General features: G+C 41.5%; 1 protein-coding gene across 2 annotated transcripts in view; it reads left to right on the plus strand.

Annotated features, from left to right (window-relative positions):
* Positions 1-15803, plus strand: part of WDR7 (WD repeat domain 7) — a 132393-nt gene that overhangs the window by 82165 nt on the left and 34425 nt on the right. For both annotated transcript variants that reach the window (XM_009588221.1, XM_009588222.1), the window contains 4 exons: positions 2357-2543; positions 12890-13007; positions 13828-13977; positions 14639-14721. In XM_009588221.1, the coding sequence (XP_009586516.1) occupies positions 2357-2543; positions 12890-13007; positions 13828-13977; positions 14639-14721 (538 nt within the window). The remainder of the gene's footprint in view (positions 1-2356; positions 2544-12889; positions 13008-13827; positions 13978-14638; positions 14722-15803) is intronic.

A 15803-nucleotide genomic window follows, 5' to 3' on the forward strand; every position in this document is an offset into this window, starting at 1 on the left:
TGCCACGGTTATTCTTTAAAAACACAGAGTTACAGGTCAAAAAGCGAGCGCAGCTCATCAGTCTAGGGGTCCAGAGCCTCCCCCAGTACTGGGCGCTTTCTGCCCTTTCCTGAGAGCTGCCTGTTTTATCCACCAGTGCTCAGCATCAGGAAAATGGCACGGCTCAAAACAAACCACAGTGCTGCGACAGCCCTGCCCCAAAACCTGAGAGCACTGCATCAATAATAATAATAATTAAAAAAAAAAAAGTTCATGTGTAAGATATGCATGAGACAAGACTGGCAGTGGGTCTATAAAAATGGACTAAACCAGACTGAGTACATTTCCTATTTGAGAGCCAATTCTCGGTTTTAATTGCTTTTTTTTATATATGTCTAATGTTCATTTACTGAGGTGCGATACTGGAATGGTGAAAATATACATCTCCTTGTGAACTTTCAGGCAACTCTTCTCAACATACAGCTTATTTGTGGGCCCCACATCAGGGAGATTTCTGCTCAAGTACGTAGGGTGGTATTGTTATTTAAATACTCACGTGCTGTCGAGTGTTTCCCTAGCAGAAGACCTAGGCAGGGTTCTGGAGGTGCTGAGATCTGGGAGCAGAAGTGGTCCCAAACAACATCCGTTGTACATCCTGAGACAGAGTGATACAGTGGCTTTACAAATAATTTCATTCCCTTTCCCAAATAAAGCATTACCAATCCCTTTGCATCTGACATTGAGGAGGTGCCAGTAGGAAGGTGTATTTTGCAAGGAAGAAAAATCCTTGCTGTAAAATTGGGTATCTGGTTCCCAAATCGCCCACGGCTGGGAGCTGATGCTGCTGAGCATTTCGGTGACAGGCCAAGGAGCTTTCTTCTCTGCTGTTTCCCCTCCTGAATTCGTACTGGGGCAAGAGCAGGACAAGTAGGCAAATGCCCTGAGCTCCTTGTCCCAGTTGATCAGCTTGTCAATATGTGTTTTGCTTGCGCGTTTCTGTTTCTGCTTGCCGGAGGTTTGCTGGGAGAGAGCGCCGGGCGGCAGCTCTCCCTGCGGTGAACGGCCGCTGCCGCGGAGCCGTGCTCACCGCCGGCTCTGCGGAAAGGGGGAATACAACATCGCGCCGAGAGCATCGTTCTCGCAGTGTTAGTCGCTGCAGCTGTGTCCCCAGATAGTTAGTTCACTTAAATTAAATGTCATCTCTGCCGATTACTGAGGTGATGTCATGGTGTAGCACAGGATTTTAATTAAAGAACAGAGCTGATTGTGCCACCTCATGTAAGCCCCTGCACGGGCAGGCGCGTGGCACGTTTGGAAACGAGCGGTTGTTTTAGTGGAGAGTTTTGGTGACTTCAGTGACTTATTTTTGCTGTTTCTCACTCAGTTAAGCACATCTAGCATGAACTGCTGCTAGCTGCAGCCAGGATACTGATGAAAAAGTGTGTAATCTCAACATGGTTTATTTTAACTGATATTTTCTTAGATATCCTTTCAAAATGATCTACCTCTTTTTCTGAAAACTTTATTACCTATGTTAATACTATTACAGATTTTCAGGGTTTTCTTAGCAAGTGTCTATTGAGGGGAGGATTTTTTTGTCGTTTCATTTTGATTTATTTTATCATTTCAGTTTTGATTTCTTCTGACTTTTTTGCACAATTTTCAGGCAGAAATATTTAGGCGTGTAGACTTATTTTTTTTCCAAAAATACCTAGTACTATTTCTCTTGTAGTGGAAATACCGTGTTTAAGACTCAACACTGGCAGTATTGGCATGGGACTGTTTGATTCAGATAGCTGTGCTGTGTAGGCTGATGAGTTCCAGTAACAAACTGGCCGTCATTGCCATTGAGAATGCTTTAAAAATCTTGTCGGCAGCGACTGGCGGGGTTGCAGCATTGCTAACGGGTGCACGCTTCCGATCCATCCTATGGTCATGCGTACCAGAACAGTCTCCCTGCCTTCTGCTGCCCGTTGAGCCAAGAGTGCTGAGGGGGAGCGTGGGTACTGTTTATCTGAGTCGGTCTATACTACTATCCCCTGCCTTTCGGAGTGTCGTTAGTGTCCGCATTTGAGGACTGCTGTGGGTTGCCATCCTGTATGAAATCCACGGCACAGGGAGTCTCTGGGCATCACATACCCTGCAGTTAACACAACTGACACCCACAGAACCATGTCTTTCTCCTTTTCGCTGGCTTTGGGAAGATCCTGCAGATGGAAGCTTCTGCGCTTTCTTGGTGAGATAAAGCCTTAATGTGGTGACTTATGAGCAGGCTTCCATACTACGTGTTTCTCAGTAGCAAATATTTGCAAACAAGGCAAAATCAATTCTGCAGCTCTCTTTTCACTGTCCCGTTCTCTCCCGCTCTGCATGGCAGGCAAGGCACTGACGTTTCTGCTGCTGCAGCCACCCAGCCCCAAGCTGCCCGCGCACAGCACCATCCGCAGAACCGCCATCGACCTCATCGGCCGCGGCTTTACCGTCTGGGAGCCCTACATGGATGTCTCCGCCGTGTTGATGGGCCTTCTGGAGCTCTGTGCTGATGCGGAGAAACAGCTTGCTAAGTAGGTATCTCATTTATTAGCTTATATAAACCCCTTGCATCTGACCTGTGGATCTAGGTTTTGCAGCAGGTGGTTCAAATCCTGATGGCTGTGGTACTTGGCAGGAAGGTGGGACAAGCAATAACTCCCTCTTTCGAGTTTTGCATTTGAACCAGTACCATGTAACTTAGAATTTCAAGTCTGCTGTAGTCTTGCTTGGTTTGCAGTCTCAGGCAGCTCTGGTGGGCAATCTCGGAAAGGAGAGGGTTTAACCACGGCGGGAGAGACCCGGTCGGTTGTGCGCAGTGGTGCTGCGGTGCTGGCTTCTCTTGGCACGGGGAGTCACCCCATCTAAACTGGGAGACACCAAACGCTTGGTAGGCGTTGCCTGGGGCTACATGGCATTAATTTCCCGGTCATATTGCTAGTAATTTTGAGAAAAGAAGCAAGTTGAACATTTTTAATATCTAAAATATGTCTGTCTGTCTTTAAAATAATATTTTTTTACCCTTTCTTAACTGTAAAAATAGTATTTTCAGAAGGTATTTTCCACCAGTGTGTCTGAATACATGGATTTTTTTCCCATGGTTTTACAAGCCGTCCTGTCAGGATGTGAATTGTTTTGGAAAGTACATTTGGGAAAGGTGGTTATTTTACCAACAGCATCGCTATTAAGAGCATCAAGGTAACTTGTAGATGTAAGGATTGCTAAGAAATCATAGACTCAATAGACTAGAGCCTGTCTCTAGGGTCAGAGAACAACTTATTAAAGTGACCTAAATGAAGATTTATATGGTATGCTGTCCTATATCTCCATTCTAACCTCTTTGAAATAAAATCTTTTTTCAATTAGGTATTTGTAATTGAGGTTGGGGGGGCAAATTTCATAAGGAAGTCTGACACTTCGACATAAAATACACAGAAAAAATGTAATACTGGGTTTTTTTGTGGTGTTTTTTGTGGGGTTTTTTTTTGTGCATGGAATTCTAAGTGCGTATTTGTTCCTTTTCTTAAAAATTACTATAATTGTACAACTTCTGGTTACATATACACAAGTATGCATGCAAGTTGTTACACTTGATAGTGCCTTGTACTATCAATCATGCCATCAAATAATTATGGCTAAATCAAATAATTATAGCTAAATGCGTAAGTGAAGTCATTAAGATGACTTGTGTAATAAAGGTAATGTCTTACCTTTTTTTAATGCATTTTGTGTTAAGATAATGGGATTCTTGAATACTAGCATTTGGGATTTATTTAATGTGTGCAACTTTGCAGGACGTGAGTAGCAGTTTTTTGAGTACCCACGAATTTTATCATCTGAGGCCTAAATGTAATAAATTTCAACTGGGGCCCCGATTCTCACATGAACAGTCTTTACTCACACCATTAATCTGATTAATGACAACAGGACTATTTGCACAGGAAAGGATTTTGCAGTATAGTCCTTATTTTTATTATTGTTTGTTGTAAAATTAATCTTCTCGTCTGAAATTTATTCTAAATCTGTATCTGAACAACTTTGTCTGTATTCAGTTTTTATTTAAAAAAAAAAGCAAACCAGTTAAATGTGCAAAAGGAGAGGCTCTGATTTCTATGTATAAATAAAGAAAAAATAAAAAGTCACTATAAGAAGCAGCCACAGTAAGCCGTTTATATGAAAAAACAATGATACTATGCTTTATATAATTGTCTTTGAAAGCTATTTCAAGCTTCCTGCTTTTAATGGAAAACCTTGAAAAATGTAAGTGGATATACATTAGTGTCGCTGAGATAAAATTTTCATTCATAGGTACACAACTCTTGCATAGGAACAAATTAGTCCCCAGTTAGGACATACAAAACATGTAGCTTCTGCTCTAGGTAGAGGATTGCCTTGAGCAAATACAAATTTCATATTTATTTGGTTGTCAGTGTGAATTAATACTGTAGCATTAAAGTTCTGCAGACATCCACTTGGAAAATGACTGTTACTAAAAATATTTAAATTTAATAATAATTTGCATCACATAAAATATAGAAATCATTGATCTTTTTTCTAATAAAACCTCAGCACGTTTTTGTTGTTAAGCAAGTTTTTGTTCTTAAATGCATAGCTGTTACCTGCATTCGCAGTTCTGCATTTTGAATCTGCACTGATGGGCTGTGTTTCTGTGCAGAATATAAACAAAACCTTCCGCCGGTGTGAATCGCGATGGTGCTGTTTGTTTCAGTAGAGCTTTCCTAATCTGCACCAATTGCAATTTTAGTGCTTTCTAAGTCTGGCATCCTAAGCACTGTGTGAATATTCCCTAGGTTGTTTTAACATATTTCATGCTTAATTTTTAATTTATGTAGTGCTTTCTATATAATATTTTAATTAGTGGTGTTCCTTAATTTGTAAACCATTCAGTAATTGATAAACTGTTCATTAATGGGGAAACAATTTCATTCCTAAAGGAAGATGGTTGGCTGGGCTGTGATATTTTCTTTGCAAGGTTTTTGCTTGCGGGGGGCGGGGGGGGGGAAATCTAGTGTCTGAAATTGCCGAGGTCATCATAATTGATTATTTAGGTATTAATTTTACTGTATTTCTTTTCATGAAATGCAGAGGTTCATTTTTCATCAGGTAATATTTTGCTTGATGATTGCTAATGTCTATCAAGCTTTCTGGGTATATCCTGAAGCGCGTGGAAGTTTTACGTTCAAGGAGAAGGAAATGTCTGCAGTACTTTAAAATTGTTTTAAAACTGCAGTAGGCCTTCAGTGGTCCGGTGGGTAGTCATCTGCATGTGAAACGCTGTGCTTAGCAGAAGGAGGGGTTTTGCTTAGCTTACAGATGTTCTTGTTTACAGCATTGCCGTAATAATATTACTTTAGATATTAAAAAAAAAAATCCTTTAACAATTAGCCAGTTTTCCGTTTTATTCTAAGGCTATTGTTTGCTAAATCACAGTAAGCACTGCTTTTTTATGTTGCAACATATGAAACTGTAGAATATCCTTATGATTACAAATAATTATAAGCATTATTGTCAAGTGCTTAAACTATGTGTTTATATTTTCAGTTAGTTTTCTATTTCAGTCAAGAACTACTTTTGCTCGTAGCAATAACATTTAATGCTGTGAGCGCTTTTACATGCCAATAGCATTTAACCTTAGAACTCAGTTTCAAATCTTACAGTTCTGAAAACTGCTCTGTTATGAATTAATTTTACTTTACAAATGTGTTTACAAATGTTTGTTTATAAAAACACAGATTTTAAATGCTAGATGCAATAAGGAACTGACCGGGGTTGTCTTAATACCATGTATGCATTTTATCATCCATCTGTGGAGGTGTTAAGGTTTCTGACTTTCTTTTACATTACACTAAGGCAGGTATGACCCATTTTATACAGCAGTTTTAATTTCCTCAAGATTTAAAGAATGAATGATTGCTGTGTGTTGGGGGGGGTGTTTCTGGAGAAATATGTACAAACTGGATGAACATTGTTATTTGTCTGAACTTCATTTATTTCTTGCAGTATGACAAAAGAAGCCAAATGTTTTGCCTTCCCAGAGAATCTCCTAAGCCCTATTGTATGTAAATGTAGACTTACAGAAGGCGAGCAAACGCAGTTCTTCAGAAAGTCATTTTCATCTTGCGATTACATCCGTAGCTGTCATAAAGATTAGTATGGCTCTCTATCCACAGAGCACTGAATAAATGAATGTATCAGCATGTAGCCTTGAGGAGCCCAGTGCAATTTTCATCATGATAAATTGCATAATAAGCGAGAAAGTGTTTGCTTATTAATCCATAACAAGATTTAGATTGAAAATGGCCTGTTACGTTCATGACAGATACAGTACTGACTGCAGACAGACGAAGATGGAAAGAAATAGAGCAACAATGTGTGCAGGGGGTTAAGTGTGCATCTTACCCTCCCGGTGCCCTGCTGAGCTGCCCCTTTTTGTGCCTGATTTACCGTGTACACAATAACAGCGCGCAGCTGCCTGGCTTCTCTCCCTGATGTTAAGAACGTTTTATGAAAGAGCTTTTATGTCAAGCTTCTGCTTTAAAAAAAAAAAAAAAAAAAATCACTTCACATTTATTGACCAAAAAAAAAAAGCAGTGTTTTTCTTTTTTCCCTTCTGAATTAAATATCTGAGCTGTTATCCAAAACTCTGGTATTTGTAACTCTTCCACTCTCCCAGTTCATCCTAGTCCCCAAAGATTATACTGTGCTAGCCTGCCATGCTGAATGAAACTGCTCAGTTGTGAGGATTAAGAGTGTTTTTCTAGCATTTATTAGGCTTTGATTTCTTGGCATGGATGACGATAGGGATCATTGCTGTCCGTTATTTTCGCACTTTGAATTACAAGCAACAGTTTGATAAAGATTATGATATAACATACCAAAATAAGCAAATTGCATTCCAATCAATCTGTATGTTTTTATATATGTGTGTGTACTAAAATAATCAGGCTAAATCTCATTAATTTTGGTTGTCTTTAGTGGAAAACTTTACTTTTATATTCTTATGGATTCTATCTGTGGAGCCGTAGGATGTATAGTAGGGACATCCCCGGTTTCCAAGTACGGTGGAACATTTTTAGAACATAGCCTAAACAATTGCTGAAATTGAGGGTTTTAAAGGAGAAGTATGAGCTGAGTACTTGGTACTAAAGGTGATGTGGCACGTTACCGCACGCTGCCACTACAGAAATGATTTAAACCTGGAAATAGCAGGGCTTTATGTCCATGTCAGTTCTGGTTTAGACCTTTGATTCTAGGAGGCTGGAGCTCAGCCTAGATGAGCTGCAGCTGTGTCACACGAAGGGCAGTGGTCCATCGGCACCTGCAGCCTCTCGTGGGGGCTGAGGAAGAGGAGGAGGAAGAGGAGTACCACACTTGCTGGCTTTATGCTGTGGAGGGAGTTTGGTTCCTCCCGTTCGTTCAGCCATCACTTCAAGGCTGCCTGTATCAAGAAGAGTGTTTTTGAGGTGTATTGATGTAGAGGTTTCTGTTAAATAAGATGGGATATACCCATCTTCCCTTTTTTCCCCTCCCTCTGACCGCAGAGCATCAAAGCGAAATCGCCAACCAGAGGAGAGAGAGGGGGCCGAATGTCCATTTTGCAGAACAGCGGCTTTCCCTGAAAGGTGAGACAGCCCCGTCGCTACACCCTTCAACAGATCCCTGGGAAGCATGTCCTCTGTGAGGTCCCTCTGGGATCTCTGTGCGACCAGCTGGGTCTGTGCTCAGCTTCCTTCTTTTGAGTCCAGTTAGTAAAGACAGATTAATCAAGATCATTACCTTTTATGCTGAAATTTCACATTCTTAGTCCCATGAAGTTTTCATCTGGTATTGCTTTATGGAAGTCAAGAAATGTAGAGATCCGATCGCTACATTTTCTGTTCACTGCCATCGAACCTTTTCCGTCTACCTTTTTCCTAGGTATGATCTACAGCTGTGCCCAGGTAGCTTGTTCTTTTCCACTTGTTTTAAGAATCAGCTTTTCAAATGCATTTTCCTTATTTTTTTGTAGATAGGGAAGTACATAAACATTACTCTGAAGTTGTGATAACCTGTGGTAAACATATGAACAAGTTATCTATTAAAATAATCTATATTTCAGTGGAAACATTATTCAAATAGTATATTGGTTCCCAAAAAAATCAAGATATTCAGATTACTGGCGTGGGGGAAGTTGGTGATGGATTTGGGAAGGGAGAGGGCATCATTCCCTGATGATGCAGGGTACTGGCCCCTGAGATCAGCCTTCTAGAAATGAGCTAAAAGGCACAAATCAAGAGCACAAATAAATACAGTAATAAATCCAAGTTTTTTTACTGTTGTTTGCAGGTAGAATATAGTGTCTGGTGCTAAAGGCATGCGTTACGGCACAAGCTGCATCCCTTTTGTTTGTTATGTGTACAGAAATGATTCCTCAAATGTCTGCTTACAGCGCAGGGCCAAGTCAGGGGGCAGGATGAGGACAAGCGGCACAACACATGCTGCCGACTCTCGCTGGACGTACAGGAGTCCTAGAACTCATCAATACAAGAATAGAAGTCTGGGTGTGAAAGGCAGCGTTTCCCTCTGTACGTTAGTTTTGCATCTGCTTTGGTTTTGTTCCGGGTTTTGGTGCGGTGTGCCTGTCCCATCGCGCAGGGCTTTCCTCTGAAAGAGGACGTGCCGAGCAGCTGGCCCAGCCCCAGGAGGGGGCTAATCTGCCCGCATACTGCCACTGCTGCGCCATGCTAATGAATTAACAGAAAGCCTGTTGCTTTTCAGGAAAATGCACGCTTTACCAAGCACCCTGTAAGGAAAAGTACTGCTGGCAGAAACACAAGCTTTTTTAGAGAGAAAAAAGTACTGAGGCCTGAGGGTTTGATTGCTTTGGGGAGATAATGAGCCCCTCTGAAAGCCAGGCTCTGATACCTCCTTTTTCCTGGTTCAGCACCTCTGTCCCTAACATCCGTACAGGATTTTTTAAGTTATATTCAAATATGGTTTTGCAAGTAATAGGCCAGTGGGGACATCTTTATTGTTGCAGAGACTTTATTGGTTTTCAAATTGAGTAATTGTAATGCATACAATGATGGTGAGGAGTGGGAAGGAAAATGACAATAAACTTTGGTTTGTATTTATGTGAATTCAGGTCTGTAAAATGGTGATCCATACCTCATCTTGCTGTTGCTCTGGAAAAATAGTTCATTTGGCAGAGAATGCATTAACCACCCTGAAGTTCTTGTTGCAAAGTATTTAATTTGTAAGTTGCCACAACATAAAATCAGATACTGCAGAGAGAATTGTATTTAAGGACACTTTTTAAAAAAAAAAAGAGAGAGAGAGAGAATATGTCATCCTCTATAGACACCTCTCGCTCTAAATTAGAGAAGTAAAGTAACTGTTCAGTTGCCACACGCTACCTAAATCCTCAACAAGAACATAAACAGACTTTGCAACAGCTAGTTGGGTTTGTAAACTTCTATTACTCTTTATAAAAAAAAAATTTGAATCAAAGAGCACTGGGGAAGAAGAACCCTGTCAAATAGTGCCCGAGAGGAGATTTTCAGTGCATCTGAGAAAGTGCCACATCACGCTTATTTTCTTACTCACATTTTCACATGTGGTCTCTTGTTGAAGTGTTGGGGGAAAAAAAAAAAAACACCTTTTGTGCTCTCCATCCTGGCTCTGAAATATGCTAGAGTAAACTCTAGCTAAGAAAATGCAGAATAACTTCTGTTGAAGATAAATAATTTTTCTGGTTTAGCCTGAAAAAAGAGATGCTCTCAAATGTTATTGTCACAAGGTGAATAGACAAGTTAACCCAAATATTTTTGGAGTTTGAACAAGTGAACGGATGCTTTTTCTTGCCGTTTTGAGTCCTGTGGGTTTGAACTCCTTGGGCTTTGTGGCATAGCATGATGGAAATGCTGACACTGTATTGTTTGTGGGGGTTTGGTGCCCCTGGAGTACAAGACACGTGTATTGTGATTTCCACATCTTTTGCATTGTTTCAATTTCTCCTTTCCCTCATTTCTTTTCAGAGCAGGTTGTGTTTTCAGAGCAGAATGAACTTTGTTGACCCTGATAAACCAGTTTTTACAAATTTGGAAGCACATAGAGATGCTAAAGAGGTAGAAGTGTAGAATGACTATACTGTTCTCCATGCGTCTGCTTTTATTTTCTGTGGCTTGCCTGCCATAGAGGTTGCTGGCAGCTTTCTGGTTTAAAGAAGTCTTGAGGCTCCTCTAAGGTGTAAGTAAGGGCTAAGCCAACCAGCCCAGTGGGTCCAGAGGAGTAAGAAGAGATTTTATGGCCCCTTGCCTCCCAGGTATGCCGAGAGACCTGGACGCAGCTGAACCTCTGGCCAGCAGCCTCTGAACTACTGCAGGCAGGCTGGGGATTTGGAGCAGTGTGTTCCCATTCAGCCGTTCTAACAGCATCAAATGTGTAAAATTAATGCAGTGGCAAGTGGCAGCCCTGACTTAAACGAGTAATCCCTCTGGCAGCAGCGGGACTGCGCGGATGCGTAAAGGCTGCAGAATGAGAGATGTCGGTTATGGTTGCCGGTGGTGCAGAGCCGCTAGCGGTGCTTTCTGGTGCTCTGCTGTCACTGTGTTGTGCATTGTCATGAGCCATAACTTACCCAGCCTGGCCACCCTCGGCGTTTGGAAATGCATGGTATTCTTCTGAAACTGCGGATTCTAGATAAGATTATTTCGCTGGACTAGTACTCATTTTATTGAATGTATTTTTATCTCGTGCATCTGTCAAAGTATTAAACCATTTGAAATCACATTGATAGTAGAGAAAGCTGCAGATTTTATCTTTTTTCGTATAATAAAACTATCTTGTATTGTTAACGTGCACTTGAATGACATAGTTGCTTTAATGAAAAGCTTCACTTTATTAACACTTAGCATTCACATATACCCACAATGTAACCAGCTAAGGTGTAGGAACTGCTTTAAAACTCGATGCCCCTGTGTTGGCCGGTTCATGCCGTTCACTTACACGTGTTCAGGAGCCGCAATCTTCCTATGCGGCGTGGGAGGACCCGCTCCCTCTCTGCGCCTCGGAAGCAGCGATTGCTGCCCGTGGTTCTATGCAGAAAAGTACTTCATTTCCACAGAAAAAGAGTAAACCTATATATGTTGTTTACAGGTTAATACCTTTTTTGTTACTTAATCTCTAAGTAAAATAGCAAAGAGAAGGGATAGCTGGGGAGGGGTTTCAGTGCATTCTCAAACATAATTTTTCATGACTTAGCAAAATCCATGAGGAATTGCAGTGTACTCAAATGGTGGACTGATACCAGGAATGACCAAAAGAAACTATCTTTCTTTTGTTTTGGCTTTTTTTTTATTTAAAAAGACTTCAAGGGCTACTGCTTGCTGCTTGGTGGAAGTGTGATCATAGCAGCAGGATTGATCAGACTGTATGTTACAGGAAAACTTTAAAATGTTTTAGAGCTGGCAAACTGGTTTGTGGTCTCTCTTTCCTTGCTGCAATAGTCATTTCAGAGGAAGTTCCCTTTGTGGGATAGGCTGAATGTTTCAGCTTAATCCCAAAGCACGCTGGTTCCCAAGTGTTCCCTCCCCTTCTGTAAAAGCCCGATTCCATATCGGAGCACATGCTTCCCTGTTTTCCCCATAGCTCTTTCCCCAACATTTCTTCCCCCTGCACTGCTGCACTTTTCCCTTGGAGAAATGTCCTCTCCCAGGGAGACCTGCGTGCCTGCAGTGCATCGAAGCCAGCGCTGAAATACTGCCTTGCCACAACGCTGCTCTTCCCTGATCTGTAACCCTCGTTGTCCGAGTGCCTTTGAGCGCTGCTGAATTCTGTAGTCTTGTAGGAACTGCCTTAAAACACAGATCAGATATATCGTTATGTATTAGGTTGATTTACTAAAGGCACGATGTTGTTAGCCTGGAGAGGTACCTGTGCTCTGGGCCCGTGGATGGGAGTGCAGGAGGGATTTGTAGAATTGCTGGATAATGTACAGCTAGCCTAACGAAACTGGGCTCTGCTGTGATGTATGCAACAATGGGAGTTAATTTTAAGAAAGGAAGCTTTCAGACAAAAATAAGCTTATGTATCTTCTTTGTCAGGTACACATTCTCTCAATTACCAAATACTAGATTTTATTTTTCTTAATATAGTTATTGGGTACTTGTTATTACCTTATTATTTCTTGCATTTTTCTTGTCATAGCAAATAAAAGCATTGTGTATGGAAAATTTAGATGCCAGTTAATCCCTTACTGTTATTCAAAGAACTGCAGTAAAAACCTCAGTGTTAGAAATTCTAAAGAGCATTTGAATAATTTCAGTAATTAGAAAGCATAAGGTATGGGGCTGTCTGTCATCTCATCATGCTGCTGCAACTGAGTCATGCAGTAAATAAAATTAAACTGAATAGATTTGGTGGTTTTAGTTCTTTAAGAAGCTACTTGTTTTACCCTCGTATAACCAGTGCTTAACTGAATTAAGGAGAATTACTATGAACAGGGGATTTTTCAGCCTGGGTTTAAAATGTTGTAATAGAATAAACCATAAATTCTTGGGAAGACGTTCTTCATTTGCCTTGTCCTCAGTTGGGTGATATGTATTCAGCACATACAGATAATTTGTTAACAAGGCCTTTTTAACACTTTGGACAGATGCACATACTGTTTTCAATCTTCATGGTTAATTATTTGATTTTGTATTTGATGATAGAACACCCTGACTCCTAATCACTGCTCATTGTTGGAAGTCCATTATATTCTAACTGTTTGAGTGCTCCCGTTGACCTTGAACTGACATTATAAGCTGTTTCTAATCTTTTCACTCTATATTTCTAATGCTCCTTTTCTTTCTCCCCTCTTTGTCTGGTGCCCGTTTAGCATCACAATGGGGCTGCCCCTGAGCCCGGCCGCCGACTCTGCCCGCTCGGCGCGGCACGCTCTCTCCCTCATCGCCACCGCCAGACCACCCGCCTTCATCACCACCATCGCCAAGGAGGTGAGCAGGGCCAGTCAGCTCGGCTGCAGCAGCTTTTCCTCCGAGCTCTGAGGCTCCAGGCTTACGAACAGAGAGGGAGAATCAAATGTCCCTCCCTTCCTCCCCAGCAAGGGAAACAGCAAGTTTGTATGCCTGCAGATATCCAAATCACCCATAATTTATGACAGGACCAATATTTAACTGAGTTGTGTCTGTCTTAATTTGTTGTATCCTGGTTATATAAACTTCCAATAGCAGTGTGTAGAATCCTGCTTTCTTTAAGCAATGCACAGATGACCCCATTAAGTATGAATTAAAAGGGAGTGGAGACTTAGCCATGGGCTTTGGAGGGTGAGGAGGAAGGGACGCTGCTGTGAGGTTAGCGTAGGCTGGGCACGGTCTGTCTGAGAGTCGTCTGAGGGAACCCAGATACAGCCTGGAGCTTTGGCTGAGCTAAAGCAAGGGGATGGACCATGTTCAGAGGCTAGCTAAAAAAAGCCTGTTATAAAGCAGCTGTCTAATGCCTAAAGATAGATGTTCAGGTATGTGAAAATCATGTAATCAAGACCCAGCAGGCATTTGCTTATCTTGACCTTTAGTTTTGTGGGATTAAGAATTACTTAAAATAGGTAAACACTTGTTTAAAAACTACACCAAGGATAACCATTAGTGGCTCTACTGATTATGAGTAACGGGGCAGGGGAAATAATCCATAGGTCTCAAAGCAAAACATTCTGCCTAGTACAGTCTTTCTTAATGTAACATACGTGTTTAACTGTAAGCACAGACGGAGAATATTTAGAGAGTCCGAGTTTCCACGTGTAACCCTGCTCTTTGGTAGGTGCACAGACACACTGCCCTCGCAGCGAACACGCAGTCTCAGCAGAATATTCACACCACCACTCTTGCTCGGGCCAAAGGAGAGATCTTGAGAGTCATTGAGATACTTATTGAGAAGATGCCTACCGATGTCGTGGACCTTCTTGTGGAGGTAAGGCTGTTCTGCCATATCTGCTTGATATGGGTTTGATGCAACAGTGAATAACGTGTTGGCCTGAAGTCAGATCATAGAATTTCTTTCTGTGCGGCCCATAAACCTTTTTGTGTGTGAAGAGGATTTGTTTTATACCACCCAACTCATTTTTTGAACTGTAAAAACTTAAATTGCATTGTCGGAGGAAAAAAACCCAAGCAAGAGAATTTGCTGGAGGTACGGTGTGCTCATTGCACTGGTACTTGGACGCCCTGGGGGATCACGTGGATGTTTTTATCTGTTGCATTAGTTGATGCTGATGAATATTGTTGAAGAATGATACAAATGATGTAACAGGTTTGTAACTTCAATACTGATGCCCAGAGGCCTTTTTCACACCAGAGCTACTTACAGAGCTCCAATAGCTTATGTTTACCAGTAGTTTGTTGTTCTATAACTGTTTACAGGTACTCTGAATGGTTCCAGCTGCCAGTACCATTGCTGTTGTAAACTCTTATCATATGCAAGACAGTTCTTGTTTGTTTTATCCCAATTGTATTTTAAAGTTAGATATCAAAGATGCAGTCCGGTACAGAAGTTCTCTATTTTTGCCTGTTAGAACTTTTATTATGAAACATAAAATACAGTACGTTAAATGATTTTAACTTCTGTTTCCAAGGTTATGGACATCATCATGTATTGCCTTGAAGGATCTTTAGTTAAGAAAAAGGGTCTTCAGGAATGCTTTCCAGCCATCTGCAGGTGAGCTTTTCCTCCAAGAATACTGTGAAGTAAATGGTAGGGTCACCAGCAGGATATATTTCTTACTTAAGACTGAAACAATGTTTTACATGATGCTTGCCCCTTAAAACAGCAAATGTGAAGAGTGTTTTTAGCTCATCCATAAGCCTTTGTAGGCTTTTAGTTCTCTGCCATATCTGACAGAGATGTGGATCAGAAAAGAAAAGCATTAACATGTCCTTGAAGTTTGGATATTTTAAAAGTCCAAAAAGAGGAAAATACTGTGTAATCTCGTGAAAAACTCTGTCCTGCATGTATCCTCCATATATCCTAGCCACTCCATTGGAACAGCCACACAACCTGAGCAGCTGCCTCCAAAGGATTTATCAATGTCTTTGTTGTTACAAAAATGAGAATAATGTACTTGAGTAACAGGTTAGATTCCAATATGCACAACCTGCCTGAGTGAATTAATTGCCACCATCAAAGCGACTCGGGAAAAAAGAAAACAGTGACAGCAGAAAATAAGGATGTGGTTTCGGGGGGCTTGGTGGTAGAATTTTGAGAATAAATGTTATTTCCTTTATGGCAATAGCTAACTGCTGTAATCTGCCTAGTAGCTGGCAGTAGGGCATAGTTATTGGAGGAGATCATCTCCTGACCAGGCACTTCCAAGTCCTTCTGAGCTGCTCACACAGCTGCATAGCAGTGCCATCCCATAGGCAAGGTCAGTGAAACGGAGATAAGAAGTAGAGAGTACCAAATGCCTTTCTGGAATAGAGCCTCTGCCCTGTGGCTGTCTCCCAGGCATCTGTCAAGGGAGCAGGTTGTGCTCCAAAATCGTTGTTGTAGGCAGCGAGTAGCACCCTCGCCCTCGTGGTGGGAGGCTGCCCTCTCCCTCGGTTTTAGAAACGTTTTTGGGACGCTAGCACTGGACACAGGAGATTCAATTGAAATTGAACCTCGCAAAGTGTAGAGAGCACTGCTGGTCGCTTAGAGCTGCCCTGCACTCTGCAGCGTGTGGAAACGGCTTCAGCAGCATTTAAAGCTCTCCTGTGGCAACAGGCAGCTCGCTAAAATAACAAGTATGAATTTGCACAAAA

The sequence above is a fragment of the Fulmarus glacialis genome, unplaced genomic scaffold (genome assembly GCF_000690835.1).
Source record: "Fulmarus glacialis isolate BGI_N327 unplaced genomic scaffold, ASM69083v1 scaffold5952, whole genome shotgun sequence".
Lineage (NCBI taxonomy): Eukaryota > Metazoa > Chordata > Aves > Procellariiformes > Procellariidae > Fulmarus > Fulmarus glacialis.